At 39.2% G+C, this 17,880-nt stretch overlaps 2 protein-coding genes across 2 annotated transcripts in view; both read right to left on the bottom strand.

Annotated features, from left to right (window-relative positions):
• The window catches only part of traf4a (tnf receptor-associated factor 4a), a 28,707-nt gene extending 20,647 nt beyond the window's left edge, over window positions 1-8,060 (bottom strand). Inside the window, exon 1 of the mRNA XM_057351325.1 lies at window positions 7,545-8,060. Within this exon, the coding sequence (XP_057207308.1) occupies window positions 7,545-7,687 (143 nt within the window). The 5' untranslated portion in view covers window positions 7,688-8,060. The remainder of the gene's footprint in view (window positions 1-7,544) is intronic.
• A 457-nt stretch (window positions 8,061-8,517) lies between these two features.
• On the bottom strand, window positions 8,518-17,543 carry nek8 (NIMA-related kinase 8). Its single transcript, XM_057351324.1, has 15 exons — window positions 17,496-17,543; window positions 16,366-16,571; window positions 15,960-16,192; window positions 15,736-15,867; window positions 15,220-15,428; window positions 15,032-15,111; window positions 13,570-13,757; window positions 13,233-13,380; window positions 12,703-12,779; window positions 12,265-12,382; window positions 11,979-12,129; window positions 10,620-10,783; window positions 10,353-10,505; window positions 9,563-9,721; window positions 8,518-9,299 (listed from the first exon to the last, which is right to left on the bottom strand). The coding sequence occupies exons 1-15, from the start codon at window positions 17,540-17,542 to the stop codon at window positions 9,271-9,273; spliced, it is 2,094 nt and encodes a 697-aa protein (XP_057207307.1). The 5' UTR covers window position 17,543; the 3' UTR covers window positions 8,518-9,270.
• Between the last annotated feature and the right edge of the window lie 337 nt (window positions 17,544-17,880).

The raw sequence follows: 17,880 nt of genomic DNA, 5'->3' as shown, positions 1-17,880 counted from the left end.
AATTACATTGGCCCCCATTGATGTCCATTGTATGGACATAAAACCAAGACATTTCTCAAAATATCTTCTTTTGTGTTTCCACAGAAGAAAGAGTATACAGGTTTTAAATGACATAAGGGTGAATAAACGATAACAGAATTTTTATATTTCGGAAGCTTTGTTTTAAAATAGCCATGGCCATTTCATGAAAAAGAAAGAAAAAGACTCAGAGAACAAGACATGCACCAATACTTCAAACAGCATACTCTTTAACATCTCATTCATCTCAAGTAGATGGAATGATCAGCACATCTGAACCTGAGGAAAGACTTTCTCTGTTCTCTTTCACCGGATGCAAAGAAGAAACTAGAAACTCTAAGTTTGTGTTGTTCTGACACATCTGAGAATAAACCCGCAGAGCCAAAAGAGGATAACGTGCCATGCTGGACCTGAAAGAACTTCTTTGAGCCGTTACACCCAGCGGATCTGCACGGGTAGGGAGGAAGGAAGCCATCAGAGGGCCTCTTTCACACAGAGGAACCAATGGCTGTGACCTTCAATCCAGTCTGCCTCCGGAATTGACAGTCAATAGGCCCGAATGAGTGCACGCTTTAACCCGAAGAGATTAAGTGCTCTGCCAACACCTGTTGAGCTCTATAAGAGAGCCTTTCACTAAGACAGGTGCCTTCAGAGCGCCAACGCTTCTTCCTGAAGATCACGCCACCCCAGCTGCTTCCCTCACCAGCGGATTTTTTAAATGCCTGCTTGTCAGCCACACAACGGGTAGCGGTCTCGCACCCGTGGTCCCTCAGCTGTCTCAGCCCCCAGATCCATGAAAATACAACCGTTTTTGATTAAACCACTTCACGTGTCGCATGAGATATATGGAGTTGCCGGAAAAAATAAAATAAACGAAAGATCAGTTGCGTGTAAAGGCCCGTTCAGATTGCCCGCGAATATTCGGTGCGAATGTTCGTTGCGATAATGTTCTAGAACAAAAACAATAGATTCTTATGAAGCCTTTCATATAGACCGCGAATATCCGCGCGGCGAAAATGCGAATGTTTTTTTTTCGTCTAGTGCGAAGAATCTTTCCCCATTCGCAAAGCGAAGAAACGGACCGTCCAATAAGAATCAAGCATTTTACGTCACGCGCCTAGAGTCACTGAGGGTATGCGGGGGCGCTAAACGCTCAAAAAGCTGTTGTGAGAAAATGGATGTCGAGTTGTTACTGTCACATGTACAAAAAGTCACAGCGACTACAAAAACCAGGACAAAAAAGAAGTTCTGTGGCATAATTTGAGGTGGCATTCAAATATAAAAGTTTAAACAGTATATACAGTTTCTACCTACAAGCAAAACTGCTTAGTTATTGTATATAAATAAAAATAAAGAAATTTGAAGAAACTGATTGTATTTGATGACTTTTACTGGTACCGCCAATATATTTGTAATATCCCATACTACAACATAACATGTGAATTGTATTAATATGAAAGATTATAAAAAAGTCATCAAATACAATCAGTTTCTTCAAATTTCTTTATTTTTATTTATATACAATAACTAAGCAGTTTTGCTTGTAGGTAGAAAGCACAGACACATGTAAACAAACATCAAGTCAAGTGTACACATATTTTACAACCGTTTAAATAGTACAGCTGCAATGCAAATGCCATTTGGTAACTAATTAACCCCCAGACCATCGTCCTGAAGTAACGATGAAAACGATCGTGGTACAGCTTTGACTCCTGGATCAATCTATTAAACTCCCCATGCTCTTCTCTCTTCTCAAGAATAGGGTGAACATTTGTTTCATCGTTGATATGAAAACTTGGTTCGTCGGGTATTCGTTTGCTTTTTCGCATCTCCGCAATCTGAACGGGCATTAATGTGGGTGAGCGGAACAGGATGTGATTGGGATTTAGAGACTTGTGCTGAGCTCACGGAGATTGAAGGTTTACATTACTGTAGCGTAAAAAGCTGGAATCATTTAGCGGAGAGAATCTAATTGCATCTGGATGACCTTCAACTGTCGGTTACAGGGATGTAGCATGGAGTAAAGACTTCAGTACATTCACGATGTAAAATATCTATATTAACATGAAATATAATTAACAATTTATCTTATAAATGCTATAATTTCTCAACTGTTTCATAAAGAGTTAAGACAATTCTAAGGTCGTAGGTTCATACGCAAATAAAACCAGTAACTTAAAGCTGCAATCTATAGCTTTTGGTTCTCTATCACCTTCTCTGTTAAAGGCAAATTATTTTACGTACTTTATGCGAGAAAAACAGGTCAAATTGACATCCCCCACAAAACTGTACAATGTATCTATTCAATAACTTTTTTTTTTTAAAGTTACATATTGCAGCTTTAATACACTACAACTCTGTTTTGGCTCCGATACCAAGTACCTGCTAAAAGATATTATTTATTCATAATACGCAATACTGCCACACACTTTTTAATACATAATCTTAATATATACTGTATATAGCAGCTGATAAAACGTTTCCGATAAATCCAGGTTAAAGCAACCTGGCCTCAGCAGCATGCAAAGCGTGAGTGACAAAGTGCTTCACTGCATAACTAAAATAGTTCCCTTGGGTGCAGATACAAAGGGGAGGAATGGTTATACCATTTATCTTTAGAAATAAACATGCTCGGGCAAGTCCCGGATCCCCGATGTTTAATACACTGTTCATAACTTTCTTTTGTACAACATGGTGGTATCTATGAGGGTTCGAGACAGAAGCACCGCAGTTATTAACTCAGGAATGCTGTCTATGCACTTGCAGACAGTGGACATCTGAATGGGGTCAGAAAAATCCAGTCAGGAATGTTAAGCGCTCACCCGCTTTTTGTGTCGCCCTCATTGAACAAGCTCCTCATAACACCCTCGACCATGATAATTAAAACAGAACCCTCACGGCACATCCAACCAAAGAACCGTTGATGCAAAACATTTAAATTCAACAAAACCAAGAGCGGTTCTCTCATAACAGCCTACGCAGCTGTGTGGAACGGATGAAGAACTTTCACTCGTTCACAGCTGGAGCACGGTAGGGTCAACTTTCACAATGACCTCGCCGAAGTCTCTCAATGATATCATTTATCTAAGATATGATCTCAGTTCTTTCGCACCAAAACAAAGTTGTTCAGCTGTGAAAACAGCACAAGGGATTCTTCACAATCTTATAATTGTAGATGTGACACCTCCCGCATTTTTTTCTAACCTCGACCACAGCGAAACCTTACAGCTGTGGTAAAATTCACAAGTCAGCTGTCAACCTCTCTGCCATTTCCAAGACCATGCATTAACATGATTTTGACAGTTGGGTGAGTTTTGTTATTCTTCACCTACAGGAATTGATTTGAATTATCTTGACGTGACTAATGAGCAATTCAACTTGTCTTTTTCGCTCGCCGGTAGTTGTGGAAATATATTTATAGGATGAGCACAGCGTAGTGCCCGAGGCGATTTCATTTTTTGGACCGCTATCTAAACGCTGTGCTCGCACTGAAACTGAACTCAGCTGAGCCATCTATTTCAAGGCAATCAATAGTACACTGTTGTGAACTTTCCTTTCACTATGTATTGGCAAAAACACAACCGTGTTATCTGTGAACCTTGAATGAGAGCTAAGATATACGAGTTCAACCATTCTTAACGCGTCTTATGCTGCAGTTTACAGTAGATTTTCAGAATGTGAAAAAACACAGTTAATAAAAAACCAGTGGGTTTCTTATTTACACATCATGGATTCCGACGTATTTACATTGTTATTGTTGCTATTGTTATTTTATAGTTGTATTGCACAAAATAGTATTGTGCGAAATTTTCATTATTACCATTCCCTGATAGCACACATACATCTGGGAGACGTCTATTTGACGTATTATTTGGATTGTTTGCTTTTCTGCAATACATCTCTGAGACGTCAGATGTCATACAGACATCAAAAAGATGTCAGTAAGATGTTTATGATTTAGAATTTATGTAAAACTGCCTTTTCTAAGACGATTATCAGATGTACCTGTGCTATCTGGGCTTCCTATACACTTGACCCTTAAAAAGCAGCAAAATGCATTTTGTTTCGCGGAAGCTTGTATTCGCATGTGTATGAATGGAAGTCAATGGAATGAAAAGTCTAGTGTGACCGAGGCATAGACCGTGCCACCAGTGTGAGAATGTGATGGTCCTTCATAAGACAAATCAGGAAGTAATGGGGGACACCCAGTCATCCTTCATCGCTCTCAATGGCACGGGTTCTGAAAAAGATGCTGACTCCCAGATGTCCTACCCATCCTGACTTCCTCTCCGCACTGGGCACCAATGCTTCCTCTAAAGCAGCCATTCCTCAGAAGCGCTCACTGTCTGTGACGGGCCAAAGAAGCTCTTCTCCTCTTTCAATGAACAGAGGGCAATTCATTCGAGCTTTAATGTAAAGAAGATGTTGTCCACACAGATGGCCCTGGAAAGGAGTCAATCTTTAGATTCCCACTATGCCTGTCACCAGTTACCCTGCTTCACCCCGTTTCAACCCATCCTTCTGCCGTAGAGGCTTCAAAGCGCACATGTTGCAGACCATCGCCTCCCAAGAGAATACAGAAAGATAAAGAAGAAATGATGTATATTTCTAACTCTACTTGCTTAACTGGCATAAATCTTTATCACATGGTGTGCACACTCACATGCGTGTTTAAAAGCATTAACCCATGAGAACTTCTTTTGTGTGATGGCAACGAACCAAATGCCCTCAGCCAAGGTTTGTCTACTCTGATCACGTGACCGAGTTGATTGCCAGAGCGATAAGCCCCAGGGGTCGGCCCCTCCTGACCCTCCCGGCTCTGATTAGGCCTTCGGAGATAACTGCCTTCCTACAGCGGAAACACACTCCATTTACAACGCAAATAAACCTTTAGGACCAAAGTCAAACCCTCCTCCAGTTACATGGGATAAATCTGCGGATTAGGGGGATGATTCAGGTGTTAATGTGAATTTGAGTTTCAGAAGGGTGAGTCTTTAGGTGTGCATGTAGCGTGGGACCAAAAATCGCCAGAGGCATTTTAACAATAATGGTTAAAATGCAGCAGATGGTGATTCATAGTTGGGTTTTGTTGTGCAAGAGCATAGCAGATGTAAACCCTCGCGCGAACGGCAAAAAATCTCATTGCAAAGGCAGGTCTGAACTGATCACAGGCTGACTGTAATAACGGTTGGAAGAACTCTGCATGTGTACTGTACACAACAATGGATAAAAAAGGCTGCGGTTATCGTGAAATGTCAACGAAACTTAGACTAATCTTTACAATCACGTAAATATTTGCTTTTCTCTTCTTAATGCCATTCAAGAAGGTCTTGAGATTCAAGATCAACTCCAAAAATATATGTTACAATCAGTATTACAGTGGAAAAGTACAGTATTGCTAAATAAACCCAGACAAGATGATTAGCTCTTAAGGTTTATATTTCAATGATCACCACATTTTTTCTGCTGGTTACACGGCTACTTAGCAAAAAATGAATAAATGAATGGACATAGAAACTAATTCGAACTTCCATTACTTGATCAATCAAGAGACCATAACCGCATATTTGACCCCGCAGTGCTGCAAATAACCGATCAGAATAAAGGATTTGGGAGAGCCTTGTAATAATAATAAACATCAAGTCGACAAGTTATGTTGAATCTAAAATCAATTCAACACAACGTGTCGGTTAATTGAAGTACTAATGCAAACCACTCCAATACATCAATGAAACCTTGTAAAGACAAAGATTTGCTCAAACTCAATTTAGCATGTAGGCTAAAGGTTTTAAGGCACCGGACCATCTAAATAGTTTTACAGTTACACTGAAGTGTTAAAATAAGTTCAAATAGTGAAGTTTTAAAATAAGTTCAAAGAAAAAAGTTGAATACTTAGAAAGAGCACCAGATCACATTTCTCTGACACACTAATGACCCGATGACTCATGAGCATTGTCTGCCTTCATTAAGTCTTGTGTGACACTTCTTGTATTCTTACTTTCTCATGGACTTTTTTCAGAATTTTACACTGGAAATTGCTAGGAATAATCCTTTTCGAACGTAGGCGTGAGAGAAAAGATGTTTACTTCAAGCAAGTTCTGGGAATAGAATATAAAGACAGAGCCTCGGGCAAAATTTATCATGCGTTTCCTGTCTTCCTATTTCTCTGGTAAACATGCACGGTTCCTTCATGTTTCTATCACAACATGTGACCGTAGTGGACCAGCAGCATGCGCTGTTTACCTCTTATCTTCTACCAGAGCATCAGCAAAAGCGCAGTGTTTATGTTACACGACATGCAGACAGGAGAATAACAAAACCGGTTTTGTGGAAAAAGTAGATAAGATTTTCGTGCCTTTGTTAGGGGTCATATATGTGCAAAAAAATGATAATTCATGTTTCCTTCCGTGGCCATATCAATGTCAGTAAAACTATTTACCTATCTAATTTTAATTCAGTTTTGACATGTAATAACAGCCCTGCACCTTCATGTTGTTAAAGTGACTGGAATACAATTTATTTCTGAATAAACAATCCGCCAAACTTTCGGAGTACTGCTGCCCTCATGCCAATAAAGGAGTCCCTTACAAATCCCACGTGTGTGACAACCCCCTCTTACGCCCCCACCGAAAAGCCCTGCGGTCAATATGACAGACAAGGCCAGAGTTGAGGGTCTCTACAGCCTGAAAATACACAAACACACACAGACCTTACAAGCTATAGTATTGAAAACCCGTCACTGTGGTTTTCAGATAATGATACTTACTAAACGCTACCCATAAAAGCTAACTCTAACAGACATCTATGGACACTAATAGATTAAAAGATATTTAACCGGTACAAATTTCCTTACAGGTTAAGGCAAGACATTTCACGTAAAAACCGTGGCCCTGCACAGTGCACACACACCAAACGTGTCTGCAAAGGTTCCCACATTTCTGTCTTTCATCATAACAAGTGGTTTACAAAGGTACAGTAGACTTTAACACATCAAAATAATGTTATTCCCCAGAATTCTCTTAAGTTTGTTACTGATCTGTGAGAGCTAGAATTTTATACTAATGATAATACAAAGACAAAAGCTGTCATTTGACAAACAAGTAGGAAGGCTGTCATAATGTTCAACACAGTCTCAGCGTTTTCATTGAATTGTTTATCTGGTGTTTTAGTGTTGTATTTGATGTTTTCCATGTAGACACACATATGTTACGCCTGTATTTATCGTCTAACACTACAGAAACTTCATTTGCACGGTATTTCCATACACACATCATTCCCGGTGTCCTATTGGCAGCCAGATCAACAGAAGGCCTACGGGCGCCCATAAAACCGTCAACAGTACCGCAGATGATTGACAGTTATGTGTCGAAACAGTAACTTAAGTGACGAAACTGTTTATCTGTCTAACACAGTTTAACCTTCAAAACATCCATCTTCACTGTCCTAAATCAAATGTCTATCTTATGCATTAAGGTATAGCTTCTGTCACATGTTCTTCGTTCCCATGTGTTGTTATGATGCCTCACCTGAGAAATTCCTGCAGACAGGTGTCGCAGAATCTGTGTCCACATGTGGAAACTTGGACGGGTTCCCTCATCGCTTTGCTACACAGAGGGCACTGAAAGCGCCTTTTGGGTTTCTCCAGGAACTTGTAGTCAAAACCCGGCATTGCTGTATTTTTTATCTTTTAGTCTATAGAAATGGCGTTTATTTTCCTCTCCAGTAATGCTCGTTGACGTGCTGTCACAGTCTGAATCCGTTTAAAGCGCTCGGGTGAAAATTGATATTCACTTGCCGACGATACACAAGCGCTCTCTCCTTCTAAGCGGTCGGTATTGTTCCGTCTCGGCTTTCTCTTTCGAGCAACGCCGCTCGATCCAGCATCGGGTTGACAGTCTGAACCCCGCGATGTGTTTATATGACGAGTCCGTCAATGCAGCGCTACGGATGAAGCGAGACGATGAGCTCAATGAGAAACATTAACCGCGCGCCTCTCCTGTCTGTCGAGATAACACTGACAGCCTTGAGACAAAGCTCGAATCCCATCTGTTTAGGTATATAAAGCCCCGCCTACTCCGCCGTGAAGGAGGAGCCCAATTTAAATCTCTCCCTGCCCAGGGAGATCAGGAGGAGAGAACGTTTAGTTATTTACCGTTCTATTTGTGAGTGTTATAACGTAGCTGCATTGAAGTTTTATTCCTGTAAAATAAACATTATGCAGTTAGTAGAATGTTTTTGTGCATTCTCTAAATGCGCTTTAATAAGATTTAAAAGTTTAAAAAAAAACATTGAATCCCAAAACTATAATTATCGTCAGGTTTAATAAAATCTCGTGTGCATGAAAAGACAATAACCCGATTATTGCAAACAAAAGGTTGCAGGAATTTGTAAGGGGAATTATTTGTAAAGGAAATGACTCCCTCTATCGGTGAGCATCACACATGTGCAGGATCAGACGTTACGTCAATGAAAACAACACAAACCGTGTCATTTGTATCGTTTATTGGCTCAGTTTTACCAATCATATTTTCTGACATTTGCTAACCATCGTTAAAATGCAGTGCATGGACAAGCGCGGTTACTGGACAAGGACACGCGCTGAGCATCACGTATTGCACAAGAATTACATCATAGCATGACGTATCCATGAGCTTTGTGTGTATCGTGCCATGTTTATGCTATTCCTCTGTGAATAAACATGAAGCTTCTTTTTATGCATTATAAATTGCCAAGCATACATATTTATTATAGCTGTTCGAGCTATAATAATAATTATAGTAATACTTATAGTTGTAATTAAGTATATAATATATCATTTATATATGGTTAAGGTGATATACACAGGACAACTGCCACAAATGACGGTCAAAGTGTCATATTTTTGTGCTATTACACATATGAAATTGTATGCCTATCTGCGTTTCACATTTATGTGAAACCCTAAGAAGCGCTTTTTATCATCATATTTTCCTTCCTGTTATTAAGGTCACAGAATTACCTTCAGCTAATCTAAGACCGACCCTTCCCTTTTTTAATATAAAGACTGCATTTGCCAGTCCGCCAGTCTTGCATGGTCTTGCCAAAAAGATGCAATTCCAAAACAGAATTTCAACAGTTCTGTTATCATGTGTTAACATGTAGTTACTGTACAAACACTGCACAGCTTGCACTTCTCCAACGCACAATCCCTCAGTCTTTATTTGCAAGAGCGTGAGCCTCCTCTGTTGAGTGCGTTGTGTAACTTGAGTCATATTACTTTGGAACAGGCTCTTCAAAAAATGCTGAGGAAAGAAAGGATGAGCAAGAACATTAGATTGTTGCAATTATTAAAACAGCAGTGTCAAGACAAAGTAATGAATACACAAACTATAAACTCAGCCTATTTCAAACAAATCTTATGCTGAGAAATTCAAAACATTAGAGAAGCATGGCTGTATATTGAAATCAAGAAAATGGTAACTGTTTCAATGCAGAATCAATGAAAAAATGAAAATGAATAAATGTCTTATTTGTTAACATTTGTAAATTATTAGCTGTACATTACGTTTCACAGCCAACAGTGTGTTTCCATGGCAACAGGCCACGGATGTGACAGTGAAGGGGTGGCTCTCGTCGAGCTGCACAGCCTTTGGCTTCCCAGAATCCTCTTCTTTCCGTCCGAGTCGACCACGTGCCCCTTTACCCCAGGTGTACACCTCCCCCTCTGCAAAATGAAGGAGCAGAAAATTTACTCACAATTCTAAATACAATTTGCACTGGACAAAGCTGAATGACATCTTTGTCTATCTATTTTCCTGGATGTCTGGTCTTGTGAGAGTGATGAATGAACAAAGACAACATGAAACAATAAAGGTCTTCAGAGTCTTCTAAGCTTGCGGGACACAGTCAGGGTTGCATGCTGACCTCTACCCACATGACCTCGTGTTAATTAACTTACCTGCCCCCACTAATGCACTTTCTGTGACTAAAGAAGTTAATGGCGTCGTAGCAGCCTTGTCTATACCACATTCAAATTTTACGTGCAACATTGACATTTTGTTAACTGATGTGGTTTATAGCGGTTGCCGGTATAGTTTATAAGCTGTATTGCATCAGGAAACTTTAGCTGATAGAAACAGTCAAGATCATGTCTGGGTCATATTTCACTCCAAAACTAAAAGAAAGGAATGAACAAAATTGCAACCTGATTAAAAAAGACCCATAAACGTATAATCAACAAATGTCAACCATGCAAATTTCTCCCCAAAATCTCATTACTCTCATGAACCAGTCATTCTTATTATGATTCTTACAATGCTTTTATATGATTCACTTCTATTTTAAGTCTTAGCTACCTGCACCGATTGCCAGAGTAAAGGCGTCGCCACACGCTGCCATGGTGATCCCCTGCAGTCCTGGGACCTGACAGGGCACTCGGGTGGTTCTGCAGGAACTGCAACCAAGCTGGCCGAGCTGGTTACTGCCAAAGGTGTAACACTGTCCTTTCTCTGCATATCCAGCACATTATCATGCAGGTCAGATGAACAAATCAGACTAAACCAAATCATTTTGTGCACTGACATAAATGATGTCCAAAACAACTAAATCAACAGGATTCTAACCTGTGACGGCAACAGAATGTGCGGTTCCAATGTCGATGTAAACAATCTTCTCAACATTTAGAGGTGCCGACTGGACGGGCTGGAATATATGGACCTCCTCCACCTGACAGTGAGATGGGGGCTCTTCTGTGTCCGAGATCTTGTCCAAACCCAGTTTGTTAAATCTGTTTATAAGATGATTTATTTTTTCGTTCTCTGAGGTTATTTCAAGGGTTTATTTTGAATATATATCTAATACATAAATCTAGATGAAATATAGATAAAAAGTAAACAAATATAAGCACTATTCAATTATGATATAGCAATTAATGTTAATAACTTGGCTTAAATCATTTGGTTTTGAAGGAATCTGACGTTTGATTATGTACTTAAATCTCTGACTTGTAAGTATCTTCACAAATCCGAGCACAGCCTGAGACATTGTTAATATCTCTTTTAAAACTCTAGAAGGTATCTAGGTCATTGTGGAGATTTTTTCTCTATTTCCTTAGAAAGAAAGGTGCTACATGATGCCACAGAAGAACCATTTTAACTGTATTGATCCAGAAATACTTATTTCACAAGAAGTTCATGGTTAAAAGGGTTTGCTGTAAATTTCTACCTATTTCAACATGAAAACTTTAGTTCAAAAGCTGCTTTAAATGATTAAGTCAAATTGACTTTACAAGTCACTTACATTTTAATTATAATACTGACTTGCTGAATTATTACTTTATTATTATGAAATTATTATACTGACTTGCATTTCGTATAACTTATAAAATGAAGTTGAAATTGGTTAAACTGAAAAGACTACAATATTTAGCACTCAAAGAGTACACTGGTGTGGTTAACAGGGTGTGACTCAGTTTTGTATAGAATATGGACATGATCTTGGTCATTTCCTGTGATGAAATAACTTTATCCTCCACAGTCCTTTTAAACGCTAAAGCAAGAATGAGGAGTGTTAACTCCCTAAACTGGTTTGGCAATGAAAAAACTGCCCAACATAAGCAAGACAATTGTGACATGGCTATGTATAAAGATAAAATCAAAGACACACGTTTACATTAAGGTTAATTCACTGCTAAGTGTAACACTACCAAAGTCAGCTTGATGCCAAAATCAAAGTCAAAGATGCCAAAATCTAGGCGCATCTAAGTATCGGATCTATGACAGGCAATGTCAATATCTCAGCCAGCCCCATATCTGGAACTATTTTATATCCACTGAAAACTGTAGCAAATCCTGTTGCTTAAGTCATGTGGAAAGGCTGTATTCAACCTTTTTGTTCCGAGATTGGCACACCTAGAAGTATGAAAGTGACCCTTTATCTTTGTTATGAATAATAAGAGACATTAAGAACGTTGTTTTAAGTACCTGTTATTTCCACAGACCAGAATCTGGTGCTGTGTGCTTATAACCATAGAGCAGTCCACCCCACACAACACGCGATGGGCTTCAAAATCAGATGGCAAACTCACCTGCTGGGGGGAGTGATGACAGTCTTGAGTGCCCAAACCCAGCCGACCTGTCAGATGGAGAGATATGAGGAGAGTGTGAGTATGACAGAGACAATGAGATTGAGGCAATTCTGTCTACAAGACTACAAAGGGAAATCCAATGAAACACACCATTCAAGTGACAAATGACGGCACTCATTTACCATTGTCTCCTCTCCCCCAGGAGAAAACCTCTCGCTCATTGGTCACAGCCAGAACGTGAGATGCTCCACAAGACACCTGATCCAACTCGTAACCCAGAAGAGCCTCCACTATCTTGGGCTGAATTCACAAACAGTTGCATGAGAAAAAATATAAATACAGAGATTTGTGCATTTTGCTGAGTAAATATAGGTTAATCTGTTCAAATCTTTCTTCCACAATGGTGGGGGTGTTGTGGGTAGTTGCCATTTTGTTGCTAAACTGATATTGATATGCATTGACATTGAGTTTTGATAGTGTTTTGGGTGGTTCCTCTGTAGTTGCTTATTGGCTACTGTTTTGTCTGTCATGCAAAAATGTTTATAAGCAATGTTAAAGGTGACACTAAGAATGTACAGTAATAGCAGTAACAGATCGAAATATGAATATAATAGATTTACCTGTGTAACGTCGTTGAAATTGCCATGGCCAAGACAACCGTTGCTTCCACTGCCAAATGTCATTATTATTCCCCTGTCTGCAGTATAAAAGCAAACTTATTATTAAACTTATTACGGATTATGAAAGATTTTACTGATGAACATGCACAGAGAAGAGGTTTATCATCCAGAACACAGGATTATCCAGAAGTCATTTCTCCCTCAAGTGTTGCATTAGAAAGCAATTGAGCTGAAGTGAGGCCCTTGAATCCTGTATGTGCTTGTGACACATGACTAATGATTCCCTGCCGAGACGAATGCTAACACCGTATCCTTTACTTTTTGGAGGAGACAAACGTATACCGCTGTGTTACAATGCCATGACACAAGAGATTAGTTTAGGCAGTGTGAACAAATGATGCTTAATGAGCGTTATAGAAGGGTACTAAAAAGGGAAGATTAGGCACTCCTTATTTCTGTTGTAGTGTATGGACTGAGATTGAGATTACTGTGCATTCATAGATAATTCTGGATGGTAGGAGGCTGTATACCTGTCAAGCAGGTGCTGAAAAGATCACCACATGATACAGATTTGATGGTGACACCAGATTGACCTTCTAGGAAGCGGGAGATGAACTGCGGCTGCATCTGCTCGACTGCACCAGGCAAAACAGGCTCACCAGATCCAACCGAGGGTGCCTGCCATAGAACCAAACAAGACCGCTGAAGATGTTAAACACGCATATGACTCTAAAATGCTTTTGAACAGCAAAACATTTCGTGTTTTGAGCTGGTGCAAGAAACCAGCCATGTGCCCTGTGAGAACATGGAGTTGGCTGCATTAAATAGGATTTATTGGATTCGTATCAGGGAAAAATAACAACACACCTCCCAAGTGATGAGCCTCCCAGATTTGGTGACGCCCATTTTTTGGGTGCGTCCCAGGGAGACTTGGATAACCTCTGTGTTTAACATGGGCAGACGCAGAGGAGTGGAAATGCCACTGCCCCAGGTGTGCACTGAAGATAAGGGCAATGGATGCATCATCTTTGTTGTGGTTAAACCGGACAGCCCACCTAGTGAAGTGGAATGAATTGCACAAATTAAAACAGAAAAGCCTCAGACAGAGAAATCAACAAAGATAGTGAAGGGACCAGTGCCGTGGCTTCACCTTACTTCAAATATAACTACTTTTATGTGGTTTTGGCATTTCTTAATCACTTATTATTCAGCATTATCTTATTTTAAACTGATGATTTAAGCACGATTAACACCAACCTTTTCTGATACAGAAAGTAGAGAATAATTCATGGTTTAAGTCTCTAATGAATGCTTAGGGTCTCTCTTCCTGCTCGGTCAGTGTGACTGTGAAAAGGGACTTCTGACATCTTCTGTTAGCACACACTCTACCCTTGAGGAGTGTGATTGTATTGTTTCAGGAAAATGAGAAAGAGTGGAAAATCACGAGACAGACGTAACGTCATGTTTTAATTCGTATTATAGTACATGCCTGTCATAGGACTATATGTCCTGTCTCATGACTCCAGAAGTGTTTGACAGCTTTGTGTTCTTGTGTATCTATTGATAACCAATCATGTGAGCTTGATTTACCCAAGTAATGACGTAGTTAGTTGACTCTGTTAGCTTAAATACTACTGTTATGGATGTAAGGCAGGTCGACCTGTGGAACTCCTTGAGAGTGCTGAAGCTGACTTCTGCTGGCAAAACCATGTTTCTTCAGTAAATTTTCATCTATTAATTACAACCCTGACTTCTTGTCTTCATTCATTCATAACTGGTCTAAGGGTCTTTTACTGTAAATCCCCTACAACAGTAATCTTTCCATTTCACGAATAGAAATATTCAACTACACATAAAAAAATTATATTAAAGAGACAGTTCTCCCAAAAATACAAATTCTGTCATCATTTATTCACCCTCATATTGTTCCAAATCTGTGTAGATTTCTTTGTTCTGATGAACACAGAGAAATATATTTGTAAGAATGCTTGTAACCAAACAGTTCTCGGCCACCATTGACTACCATAGTAGGAATGACAATGGTAGTCAAAAGTGCCCCAGAACTGTTTTCTGTACTACATTCTTCAAAATATCTTCTTTTGCGTTCAACAAAACAAAGAAATTTATAAAGTAATTCTCCTACTATGGTAGTCAATGGGGTCCAAGAACTGTTTGGTTATAAGCATTCTTCCAAATATCTCTGTGTTCATAAGAACAAAGAACTGTAAACAGATTTGAAACAACTCGAAGGTGAGTAAATGATGACAGAATTTTTATTTTTGGGTGAACTGTGCCTTTAAGAAAAAGAGCTTACTGAATAACATCTCACCTCTAGTTCTAGTATTGGTTCCTCTTCCACCTGGTCTTCCATGAGAACCTGCCTGAACAGTAGACAGTGGCTTTTCAATTCTAAAAAGAGAAAATTTGAACCTCACATGAATGACCAGACAAATACTTACTTACATATAGTTAACAAGCACATACAAATAATATAACTAATAGTATAAAAAATCCTACCTGCGCATTTTGACGTTGCCTATGTCAGTGTAGAGATTGAGCAATGGCCTGATGCAAATAGGATGGGCCATTATCTCATTGAGCTGGGGTCGCTTGGATGGATCCAAATTCAGCATGTTGAGGATCAGCTGTCTAAGTTCTGGGCTGTAACGGTCTGAAATGGGGGCAAATGTGCCACTCATGATCTTTAGCACCAAGGCTGGCAGGTTCTGAGAACAGAAAAGTTACTTAGCTTGTCATTAAATATAACAAACAAAAACTTGATTTCTTATTTGTTTAGACTATAATATTAGTTTACTGGTTCATTAATCACTTAAACGTGAACACATTGCATTGTGGGATACAGTATATGTGGCGTTCACATCTAGGCTTTCAATCCATATAGAAAATGTGCAAAGTGGCGAAATATCCATAATGTAGAAATAATGGGTATACTGTAGTATTACAGATATAGACAGTGATTTAAAATGAGGATTTAAAATCAAGACGAAGCAAATCAATAAAGATAGATCTTACTGCTGCCTCAAAGGCTCTCTTGAGACTAGCAAGCTCATAAAGAACACAGCCTAAGGCCCAAATGTCACTCTTCTGGTTGTATGGCTTTCCTTCACACAGTTCTGGAGAAATATAACATGGTGTCCCCACAACCTGTCATAAAAAGAACTTTAAGTATATCACTGAAATCACATGCTGTGAAATTCAAATCGTTGCTGACGCACATACAACGTTTTATTACTTACAGTGTACGCTTTGCTCTTGCTCACGAGAATCTTTGAGATGCCAAAGTCACCTATTTTAACTATCATCTGATGCTTGTCTAGTAGTATGTTCTGGGTTTTGAGGTCCCGATGTAGGATGAGTTTATTGTGCACATGGTAAAGAGCAAGTAAGATCTGGACAAAGAAATGTAGTATGGTGTCCTCATCTAACAGGGAGTTGCAGCGCTTCTGTATGTAATCTGCCAGGGTTCCACCTATAATAACAATTGCAGAGACAAAGGATTAGGATTATAATTAAAGGCAGTAAAATGTAAATAATTGATCATTTTAGTCTCAGGCAAATCTGACATGTTATTCATAAGATTCACCCGAAGGCATTGTGTGCCTGGTTTACACATTTTGACAAACAGTGAGAAAATGTCTGTGCCTGGAGCGTATTCCATTGCGATCATCAGCGCCTTGTCTTCCAGGAAGTTTTCATAATACTCGATTATGTTGGGGTGGTTGAGTAACTTGAGAACTTGGCATTCGTTCTGAGCTGCGAGACGTTCATCACGTGTCATCTGCTCTACTGGGATTTCCTTCAAGATCACCAGTGCGCCGTCAGTGCGTCTGCGACAAAGATGCACTATGCTGAAACAGATAAAGATATAAGGCTGCAAGTTACTATGTAGATTTCTTTTTTAAAGAATGATGAAAAGCTGCATAGCAACACAGAATGTGTACAGTATTTCTGTCATATTCCACAACCCGTCCATTTTTTTACGTACAAATTCCATGTTTCACTTGTCATCATGATTTAAATATAAAAATCCTCTTTATTACATTCTATTTCACATATTCAGTATTCAGTTGTTTTTGTCTTTCAGAGCTCACACATCAAATATTTTACTTTAAATATAAATATACAGAGAACCTTTTGAAAGAAGTAGATGATTAAATGAGAAAATCTGCTCTGTCTGTTTAGTTTATCAGTCTGTTTCACCAGCTTGGAAAATAAGGTTCACACTGTACGTTCATAAGTGCAGTTAAGTAACCAAAGTTTTCCGTCAAGCATTGGCTATAAGTTAAATGAGCACATGTTTCACATTCTAGGCTACCTAGAGTTCAGAAATTATATGAATAACACTGAGTATAATTTCTGAGTATTCACACCCTTGTTTCTGGCCATTCCCAATGGGATTCCTATAAATCCGATAGGAATCATATACGCATCCCTTTAGGAGTTCTGAGAATTAAAATAGCGAGGATGTATACTCAACAATGAATTCAACGTTTCACGTTAATACTAAAGCATTAAAAGTGGTCTATAATGGTTGTATACCGGTATAACAAACTAAAGGAATGCGGAAATAAATTGCGCTTTAAGAGTGATCCGCTAACTCCTTATTATGAGCGAAGCGCAGCAGATTTAAAGTTTCTGACAAGAGTCTCTCAAATTAACTAAAAACTTTTATCACGTTTATTACACGTTGCGTTAGACTGTTTTTGCTCAATAAAAGCTGACAAAAACTTAGATACTTTTGCAAACCATGAAGCGTTTGTAGTTTTATTTACCCGAAAGCTCCCCTCCCCACCACTTTTATCTTCTCGTACTTCTCCATCTTTGTTGCTGGCTACATGCATAAACTCATCCGTCACTAGGCAACACTTCCTGTACCCCTACATAGCTCACGAGCGGACAAAATACACCAGATGGGGAGCTGACTCTCACCTCATGCTTTTTAATGCTGCTAATTTAAATGAATAGTGTATAAACAGAGCGCCTCAATTGAGTGTTTGGGGTGAAATAGTCTTTTTACAGTTGACATGGTGGACACTGCGAGGATTTAGTTTGTTAAGTATCTTTTTTTGTTTAGCTGGTAGGTCCTTGAGGTGAATAGACAATTCTAAATGCTGTCCCTCAATGCAAAGGATATAATCCTTTTCACAGCTTCTGCTC

This window comes from Triplophysa rosa, linkage group LG14, assembly GCF_024868665.1.
Source record: "Triplophysa rosa linkage group LG14, Trosa_1v2, whole genome shotgun sequence".
Classification (NCBI taxonomy): domain Eukaryota; kingdom Metazoa; phylum Chordata; class Actinopteri; order Cypriniformes; family Nemacheilidae; genus Triplophysa; species Triplophysa rosa.
The sequence above is the reverse complement of the archived record's forward strand: the minus strand, read 5'-3'. Positions and strand labels throughout refer to the sequence as shown.

Coding starts and splice junctions, on each gene's coding strand:
- nek8 (XM_057351324.1), bottom strand. CDS start 17,542: ATGGAGAAGTACGAGAAGATAAAAGTGGTGGGGAGGGGAGCTTTCGG. Junction 13,758..15,031: donor AACCAATACTAGAACTAGAG/GTGAGATGTTAT, acceptor CCACTTCACTAG/GTGGGCTGTCCGGTTTAACC. Junction 13,381..13,569: donor GGAGGCTCATCACTTGGGAG/GTGTGTTGTTAT, acceptor GTTCTATGGCAG/GCACCCTCGGTTGGATCTGG.